The sequence below is a fragment of the Triplophysa dalaica genome, chromosome 10 (assembly GCF_015846415.1).
Source record: "Triplophysa dalaica isolate WHDGS20190420 chromosome 10, ASM1584641v1, whole genome shotgun sequence".
Taxonomy (NCBI): domain Eukaryota; kingdom Metazoa; phylum Chordata; class Actinopteri; order Cypriniformes; family Nemacheilidae; genus Triplophysa; species Triplophysa dalaica.
Window position 1 is genome coordinate 13,137,957 of NC_079551.1, and position 23,921 is coordinate 13,161,877.

Consider the following 23,921-nt stretch of genomic DNA (forward strand, 5'->3'; position numbering starts at 1 on the left):
AGAGAACAAAACAAATGTTTGCCACGTTTATTCACTATTTCATTTATAACGTTTAATAAAATTACTTAATATATTTAAAGTGAAACAATGCTGCATGTATAATTCATGTAATCTGTTTATTCTCAAAAAGTAGAAAACAACTGTTGACAAGAACAAACACTAATGGTCACTCTCCTCCAGCTGATTCTATCAGATGGTTGATTCGCGTTGTATCAAGGGAAATATGAGAGAGCATCGGATGCATACTCAAAAACAGAATGCATTGTGGGTAAAAAGTACTCAACAAATGTAGGGAATGAGTTGTTTGCTACAAAACCCGATAAAGTGCACTATATAAGAGATACCAGCTTTAGTATTACCAGCGTACCATGTCCTTTGTTGTAGTAGGCTCTAGCTTAAAACGGGTTAAACCATTAATCATCTTGTTTCAGCTTACCATGTTTAATATCGCTAATGGGCAGGGAATTCAAACATTAAAGCATTGTGACTTGGAAGAATACATACAGGTGCCAAGAGAAGATAACCAGGGAAAGCGGCTAAGTGCCTTTTTAGAAATCAACTTCTTTGTAGTATTCCCTGCAGCGCAGAAACCCAAGTATTCCAAAGGCCCGGCGTGCCAGCTACAAATCATTCGAGCCGGGATCTGCTCTCTAAAGAAGCAGGAGAGACCCTTATGAAGCAAGCTTTTCTGCTGATCCCTTCTGATGTTTGATCTCCCAAGATGAAGAGCACTGACCCTTATTTAAACAAAAAACGACGGCCGTCTCCCAAAGCCACTTCAGATGATAAAACAACATGAATGACCATTCTGCACCAATCTTCTTGCTTCTCGATGCCTCGACGGAGGACAGCTAATGTGCTGATTTGATTTCTCCCACGATTAATATTATTCATTGATACCGTTGTCAGCCAATATACAGAAGCGGAGGCTTTCTTGTCCGCCATGCAAATTAGCCACTTTCATGCCATGCTAATGGCTCTATCTTGTAGTCCGTGTTTGGATGGATATCTGGTCAAGACGAGTTGCAAAGTTCAATATTGGACCTGCTCTCGCAATTGGTTTGCGTCAAATCAAATTAGCATGACGGAGGTCTGCTTTTGGCCTTTTCACTGCATTTGCATTTTGTGATGCCCGGTACAGTTATCTGTAGCTTCGCTTAGCTTGATTATGTGCCAGAATTGGTATTAGTCAAAATTTAGCAGCTGTCCTTTAGGCGTAGTTTTGTCGTGCTCACTAAAGTGATACTGTTGATGAAATTAAAGATAACATAGTTAAGATGCCAAAAAGCCCCAGAGCAAGCGATGTAATAGATGAAAGGTTTCACTATCATGATCCTTTGGACTAAAAAATAATAATCAGCTGCTCAGACAACCGATGCGACAGCGAACAAGTTCTGCATGCAAGCCACATTTACCCTTGCAGGTAGAAAACACGCCACAGCAAGAGTCCGTGAAAACATTTAGAGATGCCCCTTGAGCCACAGCAAGCAAGAAAATCTGAAAGGGCTGATGCTGACACTCAAAAGGTGCGTTAATATTCATCGAAAAGATATAGTGTGGAACACAGAGGCGAGAGGGAGCAAAGATGAAAGAACAGGCCGGAGAAAAGGGAATAGATGCATGAAGGGAGCATAAAAGTGAGAAGACTAGGACTCGCGCTGGAGAGAGGCCATAATGTCAACGGGCAAAAGAATTCAAGAGGGAAGACGGCGATGAAATGTGCGCGTGCCAGACACAGAGTAACTAAAGGTAAGACGTCAATAAGTACTCGAGTACCTACTTGGATTGCCACGGAAGAATTCGCAAAGGTTGAAACCGTTTTGAGTTCAAGGTTGGGCCGTGAGACTTCAGGGATGCTTGCTTCCGTCCTGAAGAGTTGCTGTGGGCGAAACCAACCAAGCTGATATTCAGATTTTTCTGAATTGTTCTCCGGTGGCCTAGCATCTGCTTATTAGAGCCGTGAGCGCCAAAACGACCGCAGCTATTCTCACATGAGCTCATTAAGAACTATTAGCATGCGAGTCGGAGAGCCACGAAACTCATCAGATAGCGGTGGACTTTGGCCTTGGCGAGTCCGATTTGTAATACGTCCGAATGCAATATTCAAAAGGTTCAATATGTGCAATACCGCCAGAGGGTAGACAAACGAAATGTTAACGTTGACATAAATACAATATTTTACGACACTTTTTAAGCTTTTCTTTAAATGTACTTGATGGCGAGACGCCCTTGGAAACGCCTGAATTACTTATGGCAAGCTTTATTCAATTACATTAATAGCGCATCATTAGAGCAGAACGAGGGTCAGAAGACGCTGATGAAGGTTGGTTTTTGTGTCTCGAGTCGGGGCTAAAATCTTCATTTGCGAATCAATTTGGGATTCATAAAAATCTTTATTCATAAGACGGGGAGCACTTATTGCTACATAACGCACAGCACAAGACCGTTAAACACCTTAATTCCATATACCACCCATTTACGGTTCAATTCCTTCTTCACCACAAAACCGGATCCTTTGAAAGCATTATACATCGCTTTTGTAAGAAATTCCCATTTGTATTTTCTCAAGGATCTTTCGGCATGGCGCATTCGTAGTCCTCAGTAGCAAGCCGTACCACGTTTGACGATCCCTCCTCATAATAAGCTTTGATAGAGGATGAAGTGGAGAGAAAGCCATCTGTTCCAGGTAGGAGTCTGTTTTGGAGGCTTTTCACTTTGCCTTCTTGCTTTTAGGTCTTTTGTTCTTCCCCCCAGCTTTGGATGCATCCTCCTGAAAGAGAAGCGATAAAACTGGTGAAAGGAGAAGCTGAAATGAAGCACTTCCTGCTGGAGGGTTATGCCGAGAGCTGGGATACAAACACATTAATAATTTAATACAGAAAGTACATCAGCGGATGCTGAACAAACTAAAATCCTGGATAGATAGCATCTATGTTACATCGACACGCACCCCACAACGAGGTACATTAGAACTGCAATTGTATTTATGCATTCGGTAGCTGCTTGTATCCTGAAGCGACCTTTGGGCCGTCGGCACAGGACGTGCTCGTGTTCCCTTTATGATACTTTTTTATTGTTGGTCCAACTCCACATGCCTTCTCTGACCGTCTTGCCATTTCACAGTATTCTTATGACGCGAGTCAAGATAAAAAATCAGATGTGGTCGGAGCCGATGGTCGAGGGCTTCGTGCTCCGACCTATGGCGCTGTTGCGTCCCAGGCAACCCGAGTTAGAATCCTGGCTCATGGTCCTTTCCCCCCACCCCCTCTCTCTCATCCACTTGGCTTCCTGTCCTCTCTAAAAATCACTGTCTGTCAGATAAAAAGTCTGATGTGTGCGTACACATACCCACAATTTTGGCCGTACAAACTTTGTGCAGCAAAATTAAAGTGATGCAATAAAACGAAACCGTGCCACAGACTGTATTTCTCAAAACACGTAAGAAACCATGACCTGCTTATACTCCCATAACTGTTTACAATTCACATTATTTCCCCCGAGACCAAACACTGTCCAAGTGAGTCGATATTTATTATTCCGCACACGTGACATCCACTAAACAACCAGCTGTTATTATGCATTGTATGTTAATTACTCCTAAGCCGTGATGGACGGAGCGCTGCGAAGATAACACAACATTCATCTTCACCCCGAGATAACTGCATGACGTAGCCGAGGCTGAAACACGCTCATTGCCATGAAATCTATACCAGCTGACATCCTCAGTCCCATGTGTATTCTTAAGGCTGAAACACAGATTTGATAAACGCTCTTTTAATGAACCGAGTAGCACAGTGCTGGATTCTCGTAGGATGCTTAGAGAAATAAGACCGTGAACTGGAAGCCAACCATCTGGCACATGCATATATGTAAATATTAGGGTTACGCAACATTCCAGCTGTAGTTTGACTCTATGTACCCTTAACGTTACAGTTCTATAAGACAACAAAATAAAACTGTAATTAGTCAAATTTTAATCACAGTAATTACGACAAGAGTGAATTTTCACAAAAGCTGCAATTTAGCCATCCAAAGACGCACCAGTCTTTAATAAGCAGGTTGCGGTGACGTATGTTTGGTAGCACGAGTGACTCACACGTTTTAGGGCTGCAGTGTTCGGAAAACGACTCATTTAGTCCCCAATCAAAAAAATGACAGGAAACCTCAGCTTGAAATTGAAGCTGCTCCCCTTTAGCTGCATTTTACTCCAGTCACCGCACCGTTTAATTCTACACCAAAGACCAATTTCACAACATGTCAGAAGATGCGACGTGAGGGCCCCTGTTCTCACTCATGAAACGTGACCGCTTCTGTACCCTGCTGAGAGCGCCGAGAGCCCTCCTGCACATCGAGCCGCTTGTGTTTTCCGTGGCATGCGATGTAAAAAGTCTGTGCTTCTTTAACTGAGTGGCGGTTTTGTGATGCGTTCCATCAAACTCTGAGATAATCATATCTCACATGTGTGTAATTGCATGTGTGTGTAGCCTATGCGACGATGTGCCCCTATTATCCGGGTAACCATAGCAGCCCCGCAGCTGTACACACGTCCTCATTTGCACAGAAATGAAAGAAAACAACAAACAAACGAATCCTCGGAAGATGTCGGGCGCATGCCGGCAAATCTCTCCTGAACTTGTTTTTGTGCGACCTTATCAACGTGTTTGCTGGCTGACTAAGTGGCGGACACTCAAGTCGAGAGATTCACAGCGGTAACAAAAGAAAGGGCAAAAAGTTAGTTTGGCTACTTTGTATTTCTGATGTTTTCGTCACTTTAGGCAGTGGAAGGGGAACAGGAAATGTCAAGGAGAAAAAGTTAAAGTCGCAAATAGGGATGGAAATAAGAAAATAATAATAAAAGCAGTAAGACTCGAGCTGTGCGAGGAATAAAACGGCAGCATCGCTGGAAAGTAAACAATGCTTTATCTGATGTGAGCTAGCCGTCTGAATTGGGTGTTATGAGGGAAAGACTGGGCGGGGCAACATAATAAAAGCAAATAAATAGATAGCACGTCGTAAAGCATTGTCCTTTACAAACATTACGTGTTGGATAGCGTACCCTATAAGAAGTATTTTAACAAAGAACTGTTGGGTTGTAATACTAGTTTAAAATGTAAATGATGGCATGTAACGGTAGCTATGTGTGGTTTAATAGCTAGGAACATTTGTTAAAGAAATAGTTAGCTTGAATCAATATGAAGAATCCAAATTGTTCAATCCCATTAATGACGCCACAGATTCATTTCAAGCAATATGTCACAACATATTAACAACTATATGTTATTGATGTACGCTTACTGAGGTGTCAGTATAACCTTCTTGGACGAGGATGTTCCTTGCGCAGTTATTGATGTGTTTGAAACGGTCAGGGCCCAGTTGAATTCCACCGTACCATCGAGACACCACTACCAGCACGTTATGAACGTCCAGGATCTATAGACACAGAGAAAATGTATTCTGAAGAAAATGAGAGTGACACTTGTATGTGGGTCAAAGACGTTAAGATGTTCCCATCAAAATAAATCTACAAAAGGGATTTTATGTCCATAGAAAGCACATTCATTTTTAATTAATTTGAAATTTTTGGAGAACAAAATGTCCAAATTTGGATGAAATTATTTGTCATTCAGTGAAACACAATATTTATGTACAAATTCAAACAAAATGCTTTTTCTGACTTGTACATATTTAAATATAAAAATGAATAAGGGAGCATATAAAATTTTGCTTTTTGAGTAAAAAATCTTATTGACAAATGGGAAAACCTAGGGTATTGTCAAATAAAAAATGACAACTAATTAGCATTTGAGTAATTAGTATTTTAATATGTCATAAATTTATTTTTGTACTAAATATGACGACGAGATTGTTTCACTGAATGACATTTTAGTGGGTGTCTTCTGTAAATCAGGGGAAAATGTATTATATTTATTTTTTGCTCAGAAAAATGTAAATAAATTAAACAGAAAACATAGAAAAATATTACATTGCTTGTTTTAATGCTGAAGCCCTTTTTCGTCTTGGACCTATGGATGTACAGCATGTGGGAGGCAACTGTCACACGATCTTCTTTACACATCATCAACTCAGATCTTTTCCGACAGAAAAAATCTGAACGTAGCATCAGTCTCAAAATATCCCATCGATTGAGTCCAATTCAAACTAGCTTTGATCACAGCTGAAAAAACACTTTTGCACGTAAAAGAACAAAACAAATCTTTGACACGGCAAAGTATTCATTAGATGAACCCAACTAGTCATTTTGCCTTGCTTTTTTAAAACAAATTAATTTAATAAAAAAGTGTCAAATGAGTAAAAAAAACACTGCTTCCCCCCCGAGGCGACACACAGCCAGTCAGCCTCTGTCTGGGAAAGCGCTTGCTTCAAAGGACCAAAGAGACAAATTTCAATGTTTGTGAAGAACGGCAGTTTTCAAGCATGTTTGCTGTCCTCGCCAGTGTTATTTTTTCCCGTCGCGCCACAGGGATGTAACTGGCTACCCGCCGTGGTGGGGGCAAATCACAGCCATCTGCACGTTCCACCTCTATTAATAGACAAATCGTTTCTTATTTAAACATGTCATTACATTTGAAAAACAGGAAAAAGCGGGATGAGCTCCAAAAGGTTGAATTATAATTGCGTAAAATGGTCGTTACTATAGTTGAGTTTCATTTGCACATTTTACAGTAAATATGGGCAGGGGTTCGGAAAATCTCTTGGGCGCTTGTCTATGTGTGCGCGAATCCTAAAAACATTCCCAAAATACGGGAATTACACGCATAGTGAGCAAAAATGTATTTATTTTTTATTTATTTGAACTAAATATGTTCTTCAATAGATTTGATTGATTTCTCGTGTTCCATTTAAGCATCAACTTAGTCCCAAATGTTTCTCCAAGAATTGCTTAAACGAAACAAAAACAAATGAGACTGTGATTTTTTAAATACATTGATATACAAAGAATGTAGATTGTAGTAAACAAATCTGGATTTGGATCCATTCCATTCCATTTTCTACCGCTTATCCGAACTACCTCGGGTCACGGGGAGCCTGTGCCTATCCTGGATTGAGTGCCAACCCATCGCAGGGCACACACACTCACTCATTCACTCACGCACTCACACCCTACGGACAATTTTTCCAGAGATGCCAATCAACCTACCATGCATGTCTTTGGGCCAGGGGAGGAAACCGGAGTACCCGGAGGAAACCCCGAGGCACGGGGAGAACATGCAAACTCCACACACACAAGTTGGAAGCGGGAATCGAACCCCCAACCCTGGAGGTGTGAGGCGAACGTGCTAACCACTAAGCCACCGTGCCCCCCTTGGATTTGGATCAATTGGATGAAAAATGTTTAAGTTCATATTGAGATCTTCAATAATTTTGACTTTTGATTGCAGACTTGACAAATCTGAGCTCAATTTGACACATTGTTGACATCTCTTCTGAAACACCACCAATGGAGACATTTGTAAGATTTCTGAGCCTTTTTTCCATTTTATGTCCAAATCTAAACACATCTGCTCATGATCACTCCGTTTCATGAGAAATGTTACGTACATCACGGCACATTCAGGGCATGTTTGTGTTCAAAGTTATTGACAGAAATGCGGTCTCATTTTTCGTAGGGGCCAGAGATTACGACGTATTTCACCGCGGAGGCCGGTGAGGCGAGGTTTCATCAGAGAGGGGAAGATAAGAGAAAAGATTATGGATGAATGAAACATCTGCGTGCAAATATCTGACATGGCAAGAACAGAATTGGGATCAGGGTGTAAAAAGCAGACGCATAATCCCACCAGCATATCAACAAGCTTCCTGAAACGTTCAATTGAAGTGTTGTACGTGCACAGCTTGGTAAATCGTTGTCTAAGACATCAGATGCTGTAAACCATTGTGATATGACAATGATGCTTTTCTGGCGCCGGTGACGAGTGTAAAGGGATTAACTTGTCATTATTGACACAATGAGTGGTTAATTGAATTGACCCTTCATTAGTGATTAATTTATGAGCTACAATGGCGTCCATTTTTATGTCCATTGGTTACTTCTGCTTTCTATGTATTGACGTACTGAAATATACTTTACACGATTCCTTCTTTGTTTTCCACAGAAAGAAGAAAGTCATGCGGGTTGGGAACAACACGAGGATGAGTAACTGATTCCTACACATTTCCAAAGATGCCAGCAGAGAGAACAAACGTTTCCACGTAGCCCAAGAACATCCAAATCCCTTTGGATTCAAATACACTAGACTAAAATCGTCTAGGTTTACCTGCAGAAGATGAAGCAATCGCCCGCCGGCGGCCGTTTCTCCATCATCCTCGCAGTCCTGCAGGAATGAGTTTTTATCTTCACAGTAGATCCTGATTAAAACACAGAAAATTGGTGAAAATTTAACATTTCAGTTCTGTTTTTGTTTGTCAACTTGTTGTCATATTTACAACGCTTCATAAAGAACAATCCAATATTTCCAGAGGTAATGACAGTAAATATTGTCAGTCGTGTCAAATTTTATCGAATGATCAAATTGAATCAGGCTTCCCCTCGAAAGGTAAACACGGTCTTTATCAGATATTCAACGCCCCTTCATATGCCAGGGGCAACATTCTGAATGTCAATATCACCTGCGGTTTAATCTCACTAAATGACACCCACTCCCCTCTATGTCATTAATCATGTCCTAAAACCCCCCGGGGTCAACACACACACACAAAACACACAACGTATCATTTTATTTTTTTCCAGTCAGTGCATGAATCTTAATGCATGAATGATCAAATGACTGAATGAATCTCAAAACAAACGTGCAATGTTTCTATAAAAAATGTAAAATAGATGTGCATTTCGAGAGGGAAATATAAGCACTTGCAAGGGAACAAAGAAAAGAGTTTAAAGTTTTGAGCAAGGTTATAATATTTAAGTGAAACTAAAACTATTAAATCATATTAAATCGTTAACTGAAATCAATATAAAATGTAGGCCTTTTTAACTGAAAGCTAGAATAAACTAGAATAAATTAAATCTATATAGCAAATGTAAAAAAATAAACTAACTAAATAAAAATGAATGAATTTGGGAATGTCTAAATATCGTATTTGTATTTTATATCAATATATTATAAATATGAAATATAATACATAAAAGCTTATTCCAAATATTAATTGAACTGCAACGAAACTCAACTCTGGTTTTGGCTACACAATGAAGTATCTGTCAGAAAACTTCCTGTTTTTTAAACATTGACATGTTTCTAGAAAAAAAAGGGTCTGAATGCTTTGTCACGTGACCAAAATCTAAAAAAAAGTTCACCTTGCAAGTACTTTTATTAATCTGCCTATGATAAAAAACGTGACACCTGTATGCATAGATGTTGTGAGTGGCACTTGCGATCTTCTTGTTTTCGTACAACTTATTCAGAACCACCTGAACCTGCAAACAAAAGAACGCATTTAAACAGCTAAAATGAAATACAGAATATAAATTGCATTGCATACCAAGAAGCGTTCCAAGATAAATAAACCCCGAACATAAAACTATGGGATGAAAATATTTGCTGGTGGATTTATGTTGTAAGAAACCGAGCATTTCACGGTGGGGCATCACCGTCAGCCATACAAAGTCGAAGCACGTGCGCACACTCTCAGAATACCCTACACGGGCACATTTATCAACCCCAGTCTGTCTTTATATGCACGATGGCGGTTGTTTTCATAAACTGGAGGTGACATTGGAGAATGTATGTGTTAGATGGGTGCGTACGTAACATATCGGCGCTAATAAAACACAATTTCAAAAACACGAGCGGACTTGAAGCGCGACGTCTTACAGCGTCGCCAAATGATTCCTGCCACGACAGGTCTGCCTCTAACAGAGGAAAAATGTGTGATTGACAAATTGTGGTTGAAAAAAGTCTATAGGCAAGTTATGCAACAACTTCACAGGTACAGATGTAAACACAAGAAAGATGATGGTGATGAATAGGGCTCTTGAAGTTCAGAACGGGAACAGATCACGTTCATCTAATCTAACACCTGATGCGCCGTGATACGATAAAAGACAACAGAACGCATTATAACCCATTATAATTGTATGTTTTGTCCACGCTGGATGCGACGCGAGACGAAAAACCCATCAAGAACAAGCCGTTGTTGCATCGCGCCAATCACGTCCGGTGCAGACACGGTGTTAGTGTTTTGTCATCTTGATAAACAATTCAGACGTCTTTAAACTGATGTGCAATGTTTTTGTTTTGCATTGTAATGCTTGGCTGCATGCATAGATGTTTTGAGTGGCACTTGCGATCTTCTTGTTTTCTTGACTTACCCAGATCCACCTGACAGAAAAGTGATGCGAGGTGCTTGGTTAATACGCTACAAATCTGGCAAATCTGTTCTCCGATCTCATCTCTGAAGAGTTCAAAAGGAAAATGGTAATTTATTGGAGGAACGAGCCGATTCTGTCAATTCTGTTCGTCTGTATTTGGTCAAACAACGTTTCCCAACCTTTCGAGATTTAGGGGATCACAATAGAAGCAACACATCCCTGATGCAATACATCTGAAAGTGCTCGACGTCTAGTGGTTTAGCACTCACAGCCGCGCTAGAATTTGCTCGGATTTGTACGCAATATCTGGCTGTGCCGAAGGAACCGGCAGGGAGAGAACGAGCAGATATTGAGTGCAAATCTGTTTTTTACACAACTTCAAATATTGCTGTGAAACCCACAGAAAGACACGGTAGCCGTTTCCGTCCATCAAATTGGGTTTCAGGCTATTTGTGTTGAGTGGCCTTCCATCGTTTACCAAGAAACAGACCAGCAAGTCAAAGACGCGTCTCTGGAGTGCTTTTTCGTACTGGAGGTCTTGACCGCTTTAAAGCAGATGAGGGGAATAGATGTGTCTCTACTTTTGTTTTCGCTTTATTATCGACGAGAAACACATTACTCACAGCAGAAAAAAACGACATCCAACGGCATGTATCAACGTCCAATTTAACTCAAAGCACAAGCTAATGAATATTTAAGACAGCGCCCTTCCCCAAAGAAATAGTTGTCACGGATTGAAGCGCTTATCAGCACGACTCATCCGCGCGCCATTGACGGCGTCTGTTTTCTCTCCGGCTAATATTCCGTCTGCACACCTGTGTCAGGCCGGGGCTAATGAGACGTCTTTTCAATGCGGCGTGCAAATGTTGTTTTTATCACTACTGATCTAGACTAAACAGCCCGAGACTACACAAAGCGGCGTTCTTTACAAAACAAAAGCGTTTCTCAATCGTTGATATTTCCTTTGAGGTCGCTTTGTGCTTCACGTTCGGCCTTTGTGAGACGCGAAAAGTAATCTAATTAAATGCTTCGAGATCCGCTCATGTTTCCTCGAAACTTTCTGAACAAACAAGCGTGTGTTTCCGCCGAAACTCGTGGGTAGATTACGTCTGGGAAAACTCATTTACGAACTTCTATCAACGGCACTAACCTTTTATGAAAATTAGAGCATCGGCCCAACTTTGAAGCTCCTGCTGATAACACAATATCGTGCAAGCAGAGATCAAAAAGCATCAAAATGGCCCCTGAAATCCAAACAGAACTACAAAGTGAATAAGAGATGTGCTTTTTTTCCTTTTTTTGTGTGTGGTCTTGTTTGTACAGAACAATTCTGCGTGTGCTTCTAATGCACTCAGACAGGTCATCTCAGCCGTTCGGCTGAACTAAACATATCCATTGATTTTATTTCAAGCTTGTCTGGCTAATTTAGACCCTTCAATCCACTTCGGGGACGGGGGCGGGGGGTTTGCACAGATCCGGTGGGGTGTGAATCCAAGTCCCTCTTTGCTTAAATCTACAAGATGTTTTGTACTGTAAAATTAATTCACAAGAAGCATCCTCTAAGATGTTCGTAGTGCCGAAACCAGACACTTGATCTTAAGGGTTTCTTTAGGTCTCTTAAGTAATAGTGATCATCTTAGCAAACACGTATCATTAAAAGCAAAACGCGTTTGTTATGGGTGTTCATCTCAGTAGCGAATCCTATCATTCGGCAAAAGGAACCTTGAGAACGACTCATTCCGTTCCCTACGGTTGAAAACATACTCTACTCAAGCACACAAGCGTTCAATGGCCACGCATTCTCTTTCAAAACCTTTTCAGAAAGACTCGACGGGAAAAAAAAAAACCTGAAAGAAAATGAAAGCAAAGTCGCATATTAAGGGCTTTCTATCAGCACAGATAATAAAGAGTAAACACAAGGCGGGCAGATGACGTTAATCAAGCACTCAGCCGTCTCTAATATCATCCTCCGTGCTATTTTGCAAAAAGAACTGTAATTTCATTTCACACTTGTCTGGGGGATTTCGAACGAGTCGGACAAAGCTCCTAATTTGCATTTAGCTGCATTATTCTTTGATGCGCTGGATGTAATCTTTGGTTTGTAACATAACATGATTTTAACACACCTGCTTATAGAAAAGTCGCATTGCAGAAAGAGATTTGGTGATGCGTACTGTACTCGATTCTGTGGTATGATTACACCTCATGCCAATCTATTCTGCCTTTTTTTCTGCTGCTTATAATTGATCTTACATGCGAAGAGTAAAAACGTTAAGCATGTATCTTTAAATTAAACTGCTTTATGACATGCGACATCAAACAGCTAGGCACTTTCAAACACTATCATATTAAAATCTACTTCTATTTAATGCTAATTTAAGACTTGCAGTGATTTTAATTATTTATTTTATTTATTTCATTCAATAATAATATTAAATCAATTTAATATATTACTTATGTTATTTTATATTTCACTTGTTATTATTATTTTTAATTGTTCTTTTAGATCTTCCATTGATCTGCTACAAGGGTTTATAAACAAATTCTGTCCTTTGTGAACATGATTGTCATCTGTTTTGAAATAAGGTTTCAAAGTAAGCGACAAGGCTCAATTTAAGACTTGCATTTATTTTGATTATTTTTATTCACTTCATTCAATAATAATATTACATCAATTAAAATCTACTTCTATTTAATCCTAATTTAAGATTTGCAGTCATTTTTATTATTTATTTATTTCAATAATAATATTAAATCAATTTAATATGTTATTTATTTAATTTTATATTTCACTTGTTATTATTATTTTTAATTATTCATTTAGATCTTCCCTTTTTTCAAAGTAAGCGACAAGGCTCAATTTAAGACTTGGATTTATTTTGATTATTTTTATTCATTTCATTCACTAATAATATTAAATCAATTTAATATTATTTATTTCAATATTGTTTTATTTATATTTTATTCAATTATTCATTTAGATCTTACATTTATCTGCTACAAGGGTTTATAAACAAATTCTGTCCTATGTGAACACCGTTGTTGTCTGTTTTTAAATAAGGTTTAAAAATATGCGACAAGGCTCAAGGTCAAAACCATAAACAGCCTCGCCGGCCGCCTGACGTCAAGCTGTCAATCGCACAAAGGAAACAAACAAGAGGCGTAAATGTCAGCGCCCTACTTAAAGGCAGGGTGCCTTTCAAAACAGCCGCTCTCGAAAACAGCAAGATTCTCCATATCAAGCGCATTATAAGTTCCCAGCTGACACGCACAATGGCGAGTCACAATCACAATCTCCAAACACCCAAGCAGTCGATGTGCAAAAAGTGACCCTGTCGAGATCTAATGCAAGTGGGAATGTTCAAGACAATGAAGTTCGGAGGGGTGATGGGAAGTGAGTTAAGGCGCTCGTTGTAATAATGCAGAGGAGCAGTCACATCAGGGGCAGGTGTGCGCTAGTCATCCGCCTGCCATCCAGCTGGGCAATGTGAACGGTAAGTGTTGGGGGTGTGCATTTCACAGTGAATTCCACAAGTGACAAAGAGTGTAGACTCACGAACAGCTTAGAGCAAAACTAAACTCAAGGGACCGGAATGACAGACACTTCAAAACTCACATCAGTTTTCACAATGGCATTCCTACGGTCTTGTATCGCTGCCTGATATTTTTGGCTTGAAAAACAGACATCTTCATTCGTTTGCCATCTTTTCCTTAATAGTCAGCTATGTTCTGACGAAGATGGATTGTGGGTAATAAGTCACACCTGTTTAGGAGTCACCACTGGGGCCAAGTGAGGCTGGAACGTGCTTCTTCTATCTGTGATCGTCTCCCCGTGTTGAATCGGAGGCAATTCTTCATCTTAAAAACAACAACAAAAAAACGAATAAAATCGTTTGTTTTCAACGCCGGCCAAGCTGCTAATTACTAATTAACACGGATGAATGTTTTAGTCAAGGTGCCAACAATAAAAAAAAAAGTGTTTCTGATCTTACTCCAGAAGACAACATATCAACCAAGCCAATCCAATCTTGATGGACAATTACATCAAGCTCTTGGTTTGTCATTGAATTGCACCATTTACAAATCATGTGATATTATTAAAACAAAGTGGGTTGTTAACACAACTGAATGTTTTTTGCATCATCAAAAGTGTAAAAAAATAGCTGGAATGTACCATCCGAAGTGCCGGAGATGAAGTCGGCTGATTGGTTGGCTCCAACGTGTAGCAGGCGATAATCTTGAATAATGTCCTCATCGTGATCTCGATCTTCTTCCGTATTCATCGTTTTGTTCGTCTCTGGTCCGTCTGACAACACATGGGAACAAAGGCATGTTCTGAGATTTCGTTACACAAGACATTTCAATTTTGGAAATAAAGTACCATAAATTATTTGTATGAAAATAACCAACTATAAAAATACAGCGAGTGAGTTAAGCTACTTAAAGCTGCAATTTGTAACGTTTTCATCATTTCTGTTTAAAACATTAAGATGCAGGTTACAATACGAACTTTTTTTGATGTGGGTAGAAATCAATTGACGTCAAATCTCTCGCAAAGTTGTACCAAACAGTTCAAATTATAACCAAAAAAGTTACGAATTGCAGCTTTAACGTATCAGATCTTAAAATTTCCACGCAAAATTTTTTTTTTTTACGTAATCCGATATAACAAGACATTTTGCCATAAATCACTGGTAGTCATTTTTTGATGCGCCATTTAAATGTCTTAAGGAGAAACTAAATGACGCCTAAACAAGCTCTACAATCAGTCATTCCAGATGTTCTGAAGTACTGCATTAGCATTCAGTGGCACGTATAAAACAACAGCGTTTATGCTCAATTCACTCCTAGGAATTCCTTTGGCTTCCAAACCTTGTTTCAGTCGTTCACCATCCCACTGGCTCACACTAAATAACAACCCTTAAACACTAACGCTTACTGAAATGTTGATCGATTAAGCCCCATAAAAGAGGAAAAAGACAAGCGTGAATTAACAGTCTATAAATGGTCGAAGTGGACTTCAGGAAGTCCTCTGAAAGTTCACTTCCTGTCAGGAGCTCAGGGCACAGACTGTTCCAGGTCAGGTTTGGTCCATGAATATTAATCATGGTATGTGACGGCTGGCAGAGGCGGCAGAAGCATTAACCAGCTTCTTTTTAAAGGGGTAATATTATACATCAATGTTGTTTTCATTCGATTTACGCATACCAAGCATTTGGGGATTTTTAGGATTCATTGACCGATGATAATACGAAGATTTTATTTTGCAAGCAGCTTGAATTTGCAGGGTTTCTGCGACCATGGCAACACACAAAAAAACTGATTTGCTTTTACATACTCTGGCCAACGAAACGCTAAGAAACAAATATTGCAGATTCAACCCTGCTGGCCAGAAAATTAACCTCAAATTCATCTGTAAACAAACATGTGCAGCTCTCTGTCACAACAGAAGATGCGGGCCATGCTGGGCTTTTCCTATCCCATTCAGTTGGGCAAACCTGAGGCACATCAATTTCAGGATTTAATTATAGCTTGTCGAAAAATTAAAACGCTTCCAAAGCTTTAATGACCTTTGACTGCTTTTCATTTCTCCCCGACCTCCTCCCACTTCTCAGTGTCGGACATGAATATTCATGGCCCGCGGAAATATATAAAAAGCAAGACAACCTTTTGATCTCTCTAAGGGGCCTTCACCACACAACCTGCTGTAACTAGCATCTCATTTGCATAATTACTGTAAAAACAGAGCTGATGTTTGTCGAGAATGGAGGGAGGCGGCACTTTTCATGACACCGTCAATTTTTAAGCCTCGAATCATTTTGGTGATGAGGGAAGATGCTAATTACCTTTCCCTCTGAAGTTTGATATTAGATTAAGTAAGTTCTTCAGAAGTGACGTCACCGCCGAGGGCGACGCATATATTCACGTTTTGTTTACTAAAATTGGTGTGGGGAACAAATTAGCATCGCTAATGTAATAGTCGCACTACGAAAAAAAAGAGCACACATACTGAGGTGTATCGGGGGGAAACGATGGGGTTTCGGAATCGCACGCCGAGGTAACAATGCTGAAATGTATATTTAAAACAATAGAAATCAAGTTTGAATGAAACAGCTGTTCAAAACAAGTAATCAAGGGCTCGATTTAAGTTTGGCAGTTGCATTTTCGAAACACTTATGAATCACTTAAGTGACTGCTCTCCGTAGGACACGAACAACCTGTCAAAACTATAATCTTGACCTTGTTAGTTACAATAAGTAAACTATGTAAGAAACAACGCAATGTGATTTTCATTTACAAGACACGGTTTTCGCATACTGTAAAAAATGATCAATATGTCAACTTTAACTCAAAATGTAAATCAAAGTAAGCAATTTCAACTTGTATTTGTAAGTTACAAAAACTTACCAAAAGGCAAAATTTTAAATAGTATCTTTAAAAGAAAAAAAAATAAAGTAAATTTGATTGTAAAAATGTAAGGCCACAAAAATATTACATAATACTGTCAAAACAAAATTGTTGGTTGAACGTAAAAAAAGTTACCTGGTTGCCTTGAAATTTTGAGTGTGCATTAATGTCATTGAGGTAACTAACATTTTTAAGTTGAATTAACTAAAAAATGTAAGGAAACCAGGTTACTTATTATAATAAGTTGAACCGACAAAAATAAAAATATTTTTAAGTAATGCGTATAAATATACTAACGTTTTTCATTTACTCACCCTCGAGTTGTTTCAAATCTGTATAAATGTCTTCGTTCTGATGAACACAGAGAAAGATATTTGGAAGAAAGCTTGTGACCAAACAGGCCACCGTTGACTACCGTGACAGAATTTTTACCCTTTAATGCTCAGAAACCAGTTATACCAACCAAAAAAAAGATGTGTATATCAAGGTTTGGAAGTGGACTGTCAAAGCTATGAAAACTGAGGAATATTCTCACAAAAATATTTAATGACCTTTAAACAATCAAATATATATACCTTTAGGTCATACATGGACCTTCAGATCCTGTTTAGAAGCATCCCAGAGACCAGCAGACCACCTTAAGTCACTCAAGCTGTTTTTTTAAGCAGGTATATGACAGAAGGTCAAGACCCAATGAGAATGACCGTCACAGTTGTGCGAATGTCAAACGCCGACGAAAATCAAAAGATGTGTTTATCCCCAGCAGCTCTCTGATTACATCCTGATTATGCACTTAATTGCTAGAAAATGAAACACAATAAATTGAAAACATTATTCTTTGGACACTTTCTCCACTCGAACGCTCTTAGACGACTCCCGACCCATTACGCATTCCCGCTTTTGTTATTTCAGCAAACATGTAATTTTGTTTCTATTAAAAGGTTTCAGCGAACCCAGCTCCCGCACACTCGCTAACCTACACGACTCTAATCTATTGTCCTTTGGGGTCATCTCGCCCGAGTATACCTCGCGCCGCAATTTACCAAGGTCTCGCGAAAACGCGAGACAATTAATGCGACTCGGCTAATGAACGGGCGCTCCGTATCCATTTTTACCCCATTCAGCCGGATCTCCATTCCCCTTTCGAGTTTTCCATTCATTTGCATGCTGAAACCATTGACATACATACATAATTTGGGTGGCAATTATCGCATCGAGGGAACGGCGTGGGAGAGCTGTCCTTCAAACACAATAGCTGTTAAGGATTCGTATAGCTGCGTTGGGAAGTGGACTGTCACATGATCAGCTATAACTAGCGATAAACCGAGAGAAAATTACATACCGCTTGTACCTGTATGTAACAACAGGTAACAGGTCCCACTTAAACTTGATAACCAATTGACATTACTTGTACGTGCTTTATTTTTCATCTAAATGCAATCACTGAATAATTGTTTTTTCGTCCAAATAAAACTAGACAGCTAGAGACATTTTCTGATTGGATGACAAATTCAGACCCCTTCAGTTCTTTTTGAGTCCCACAAACACGTATGATTTCCCTGGACAATGTTTTTTGAGTCACCTTTAGACAACCCGAAAAAAACCCATCTACATTTGACTGATTCTGCTCGACAGCAAAGAAAACTGCTATCAGCTCTGCGGCTAACAAAGCAAGACAAAATAAACTCCTTCCCCAAATAAGGAAGAGAACTGCAAGATTTTCTGCACTCCTGAAAAGAGCGGGGTGAGTGTCAAAAAACATGAAAGTCAATTCTAGACTCGCCACCGGCCTCACGAGGCCTTTTAGTGCCCTGGTGATAAAGATTAACGCCCTTCTGTCAAGGCAGCGCAAGTCTTTTCATCGATTACGATTAGATCCCCCCCAGCGCTGGGTTTTCTGCGACGGCGAGAGGAAAGGAACTACCTCGGCGGCGACATGCTGCTCTATTCATTTTATCCAAACAATTCAACTTTGCAGAGATGGCTAGATCAAAGGCATGGATCCAATATCAGGCGGGCAATAATTTGGGAAAACATTATGTTCAAAGGGATGCGAGATTCGAGGTAGACAATCGGCTCGGGAAACAGCGGCTGGGCTCCTCTTTCGAGAATCTCGAGGTTTGCCACCGTGCAAATATTTTGTAATGTTGTGCACAAAAGTGCAAACTCTTCATCCGGAGAGAATTTAGATTGAAGCCCATCGACTCATGGGATGTTACACAGGTTAGCCAGACATTTCTTGTCAGGTGCGGAGGTCCTGTGAGCCGGCCTGTCCTATCTCACGAGATATTTTTATCTCGACTTCGCCACGCTGAACATTATCTCGTATCTCAATTAAGATTTGATGCCATGGGGGAATTAAAGAGTAAATTGCTTCATCTTACAAATTATTTGCACAAACTGTAAAGCGCCTGATTTCCTAAAGGAATTATGCAAATCGGGTAACAGCGTAAACGCAGCAAAATCAACGGAGCAGAGTGCAATCTGTATTGCTGCGTCCCAATTCGCTTACATACAGTATGGCCTTAAAGCATGTACTGTTTTTGTTATGGAAAAGAATATACATTTTAGAGCATAGCAAAGATTATAAGATTCTGTCATCATTTACTCACATTCTTGTAATTTCAAGCCTGCTTCACTTTCTTTCATCTTAAAAACTCAAAAGAAGATATTTTAAAGAATGCTGGTAACCAAATACTGTTGGTCCCTATTGACTTGCATTGGTTTCGTGTCCATACAATAGAATTCATTGGGGACCAACATACTAAAAAATATTGTCTGTTGTGTTATGCATAAGAAATATAGTCATACTGGATTGGAATAACATGAGGGCATTTGATCATTTTTGGGTGAACTATCCCATTAAAGTCGGCATGAAATAAAAAATGATCATTCTTATTGTTTTACACAGTTTTGCAGTGTTTATTATAAATGAGTTATCTTTGGATATCTTTTTTTTATTCATTTGCACTTCATTTAAGGACCATACTGTCCTCATTTAATCACCCTCAGGTTGTTCCAAACGGGTATACATTTCTTTGTTCTGCCAAACACAAAAACAGATATTTGGAAGAATGTCAGTAACCAACAGATCTCATCCCCGATTTACTGCCATAATTTAGTGGTGCGAGGATGGGGCTCCAATGACTGACTAATTGCAAATGTGGATTAAAATCTTTTAACTTCCAACAATCCAATCAGTTCTCGATGGATGAAATCAACCACCTCCTTACATATTTCCCCTGACTTCAGAAGTTTTTTCCCCTCTGGTATACGTCACGATACGGCGTCCAAAACAATCTCTACTTACATTTCATGCCGACTTTAAGAATATGCCGACTAGATGGAATCAAAGATGTTCAATATAACCAAATCCAAACACAAATTGCGCGTTTTCCACTGCATGGGACCGTCAGGTTTAGTATGACAGCTCAGTACAGCTCACTTCACTTGGGCTTAGTTTGCTTTTCCACTGCAGTTAAGTACCGCTTCCAAATGGGTGGGATTATAAACGTATCGTCATAGTTGCGCCGCCTCTAATGCCGTAGCATCATCGTAAAGCATCACAAACAAACACACAACACAGGAGCACATGAGCATACCGATAGCGGATGGGAGCAAACCAAAATACCAGAGAGTTTGGAAAACCTTACAGAAAAGAGCAGACGACTTTCATCTGGTTTGCTCCACGGCGCACAAGGGTAAACTAATCTTGCATTAAGCATTGCGTTAAGGGTCTCAATCTCTATATAACGGTCACAAAGCATATAAGGCAATGCCAATATTACATATTAAAATGCATATTCTTGTGTTGCGAATCCAATGGAGATGATTCTCTGTGTAAACACATCACATTTTGGTATCGGTGCGGTACACTTGGAACCTCTACCGAGGTGGAGCTGAAAAACGTTTGAGGTACTACGTACTGTACCCAGTGGAAAGCCCCCGAAAGTGAGCCGTACCACTAGGGAAAGCACCATAACTGCAGTGCAAACCACATTGAGACGCAGCAATAAACATGCCCAGCTTTTATAGTGTCCAAATCGACATGAATAACTTCCTTGTTCTCGAGATGCCGCTCTCCACCTACTAGTTTGGAACAATCAGAAGAGGTTGCATTCTTCTCGCTGAAGGGTCTGTTACCTCTAGCTTAATGACAGAGCGTGCACCTGATTGCAGGCGTTTGTGTGTATGCCTTGTATTCTTTTTAGAGGAAACCATTGACCTGAACATTTGCTTGATTTTTCCAAACCAAGCACCTATGATCAAAGACATATGAAAGATTAAAAGCATGCCAATGTTTTTTCCAGACGCACGTGTTGTTCCAACTGCTGCCGGAACGCCGTGTTTCTTAAAAGCCCGAGAGAACAAATGACTGATAACGCCCGCCGTCTCTAATTCTCTCCATTCCAGAGTTCGCTTCATACACAAATGCGTTCCTAACATAGCATTACTGAAACTGCTCGAAACAAAAAGCCCAGACAAACAAAACGCAAGTAGGGCTTTAACAAAAAGGCCAATTAGACGAAACCAAATCTTAGAACTGTGATTTTATTAGCCAGACGATTCTCACCAGCGACAACAAAGGCGCTGTTGTTTAACAGTTGATCTTCTCGTGTCTGTTCTTTTTAACTAAAAATGCTCAGTTCTAGAGTATGACTCATATGAACTGACACCGGTTTCTTCTCTGGAAATACATCCTCATGTACTTACATCCATCAAAATCATCTCACTTAATGATCACTATTCTTTCATCATTAACTCACGTAATTTCAAACCTGTTTGACTTTGTTTTCTTCTGCAGAATTCAAACGAAGATTTTTTGAAGAATGTCGGTAAACAAACAACACTGAACCCCATCGAATGAACACAAAAAATAAATTTCTCTAAATATCTTCTTTTGTGTCATGTATAGGTTTCGAATGATACGAGGACGGATGGATGATGGTAAAATATTCCCGTGACCTATCATGCTATAGGTGTGAGCTGATCCATCAGAACTATAGGATTATGATTGTCAATAAGACACATGGTATGGCTACCTACTGCCCCCTAGTGCAACATGACATCACATCCCTGAAATATGCTAAATCTTTGAATAATACATTCTGTACATGAAAAGATAGGGAGGTGCACACAATAAGAGTCTAACAAGTTGAAAGAAACTAGCGCTAATGTGCAGACGGGTCTGTGCGTCAACATTCTGAAATTTGCATAAAAGTGTTTTGTGATGTGCGAGGACCGGTGGACGTCATCGTCTCTGCTTGGAAATCTGTTAAATACCCAACATCTTAAAACCTTAAATTATGCATAAAAAACTAAAAGGACTCAATATTCACTTCAATCTTGATGGACTTTTATGTGACAGCAAACAATAAGTGAAGGAAAACCTAAGCTGGATTGATTCCCAGACGGCCACGAAGAGTATTATTATGCAATCCAGAACCAGGCAAAAGGTTTTTGATTACGATGCTTTTTTCATCTTTTCATGTGGTGGAGAACATGGGTCAAGTGTGGGGTCTCACCCGTCTCAGCGCTTTGGGGTTTTTCCATGAGGAATTCTCTGATTTTCTCCACCCAGAGGTACAGAATGTTCTCTCCTGCATTCTCCCTGTACGAGGGCGGAAAACGCACAAGCACACGTCACATGCACTTCTGCACAATCTCTCTAAAGACATGTTTATTCGACTGAAAATGATGTGCCGTTTACAGCAGGAGAGCAATAAGATATACTTACACGTAGAGTTCCTCTAAACTGTTTGATAAGGTCATTCGGTCCTGTCCTCTGAGCCAGGCAGCACTAAAGCAATAAAACAAAGGTTTTATTGAACATGCTTAATATTCAAATAGCAACATTTCTTTAAATGCAGGGTTAAGAAGATGAAACATACTTTATTTGATACATCGGAGGCGCTGAGCTTGGGTACTCCGGAGGAAGTATGATCTTCAAACAAACAAAAACAACATACATCATCCGTAACGCACAAATCAAACCACCCAGCAAGAACAAACATGTAAACAAATGCATTTTATCGGAAAAAATATGTTAATTGGTTAACTGTAAGTGACCTTCACATGTACAGAAAACCTTTTTTTTTATATATTTTCTTATATTATTTATATTTTTATTAACTTAATCTGACTGTAAAATGTGTTTTTACTCCATCGAAGTAAAAGTAATGAGGTGAAAAAAATACAAATTGATCTTTCAAACGTACACAATGTGTAACTCTCATTTTATAATAATTTGATGTTGTTGAAGTAATTGTTAATGGACATTTGTTACCAGTAACATAAAGTAAGTGGTTTAACTGTCATATTACATTTCATGTTCTTTGTCTTACGTTTGAAGCATTAACTGCTAGTTTTACCTTTAAATCAACTTACTTACATATTGTGTATTTATTATAATCATTGATATCATGATTCCCAGAGTATGCAACTTGTAATATGTTGTAAATATAAATGTGTAAAATTATATACACAATAAAAGTTGTTTTATTATATTAAAAGGACGTTATTGTGTGTATAATAGCAATGCAAAGCACGTTTTAAAACGTTATAAGCAGGTAATGACATGTAACGTCAACAAAGCACGTGATCACACCTGTAAGCACACAGTCCATTTGGGCTGCTGGGTCTCGTCTGATATTCTAATGCAGAATATTCTCGACGCCTCGTCGATCACACACCATTCATCACCATAGATGGACGAGAGGGCTTCAACCTCCTCTATCTGTCACACAAACATCACATCAGCTGTCAGTTCATGAGTTTATCTGACGAGGTCGGACACACGTCATACCTGAGACTGTAGATCACTGTCATGTTCCTCTGTTGTGTCCATCTAACAACAATTTACTAAATCAAAGTTACTGCTTTGAACTGCACACGACCTTATATATTTACATTCACTATATAACGAACAACATAGATCGTATAAAACAATTATATTAAACGCGCACGTGCTAGGAAAGTGTAGAAATTAACTTAAATGCACTTCCTGTTCCTGTCACTAGAGGGCGCCTAATGCTTCCGGGTCAAACAAGGGCGCCTAAAATTGGCTATTAATATTACTGTGTAATATTCCTACAGAATATTTTTTTAAGAGATATTTGTCTTATCTAAAACGCATCATCAAAACTGTTTTTTGTTCGAAACAAATGTATAATTTGTGTGACAATCT

General features: G+C 39.4%; 1 protein-coding gene across 1 annotated transcript; it reads right to left on the minus strand.

Annotated features, from left to right (window-relative positions):
- Positions 1–102: 102 nt before the first annotated feature.
- impact (impact RWD domain protein) lies at positions 103–23,736 on the minus strand. Its single transcript, XM_056758823.1, has 11 exons — positions 23,541–23,736; positions 23,343–23,471; positions 22,627–22,679; positions 22,473–22,535; positions 22,261–22,346; positions 14,502–14,633; positions 14,091–14,185; positions 9,360–9,433; positions 8,277–8,367; positions 5,296–5,430; positions 103–2,770 (listed from the first exon to the last, which is right to left on the minus strand). The coding sequence occupies exons 1-11, from the start codon at positions 23,580–23,582 to the stop codon at positions 2,711–2,713; spliced, it is 960 nt and encodes a 319-aa protein (XP_056614801.1). The 5' UTR covers positions 23,583–23,736; the 3' UTR covers positions 103–2,710.
- Between the last annotated feature and the right edge of the window lie 185 nt (positions 23,737–23,921).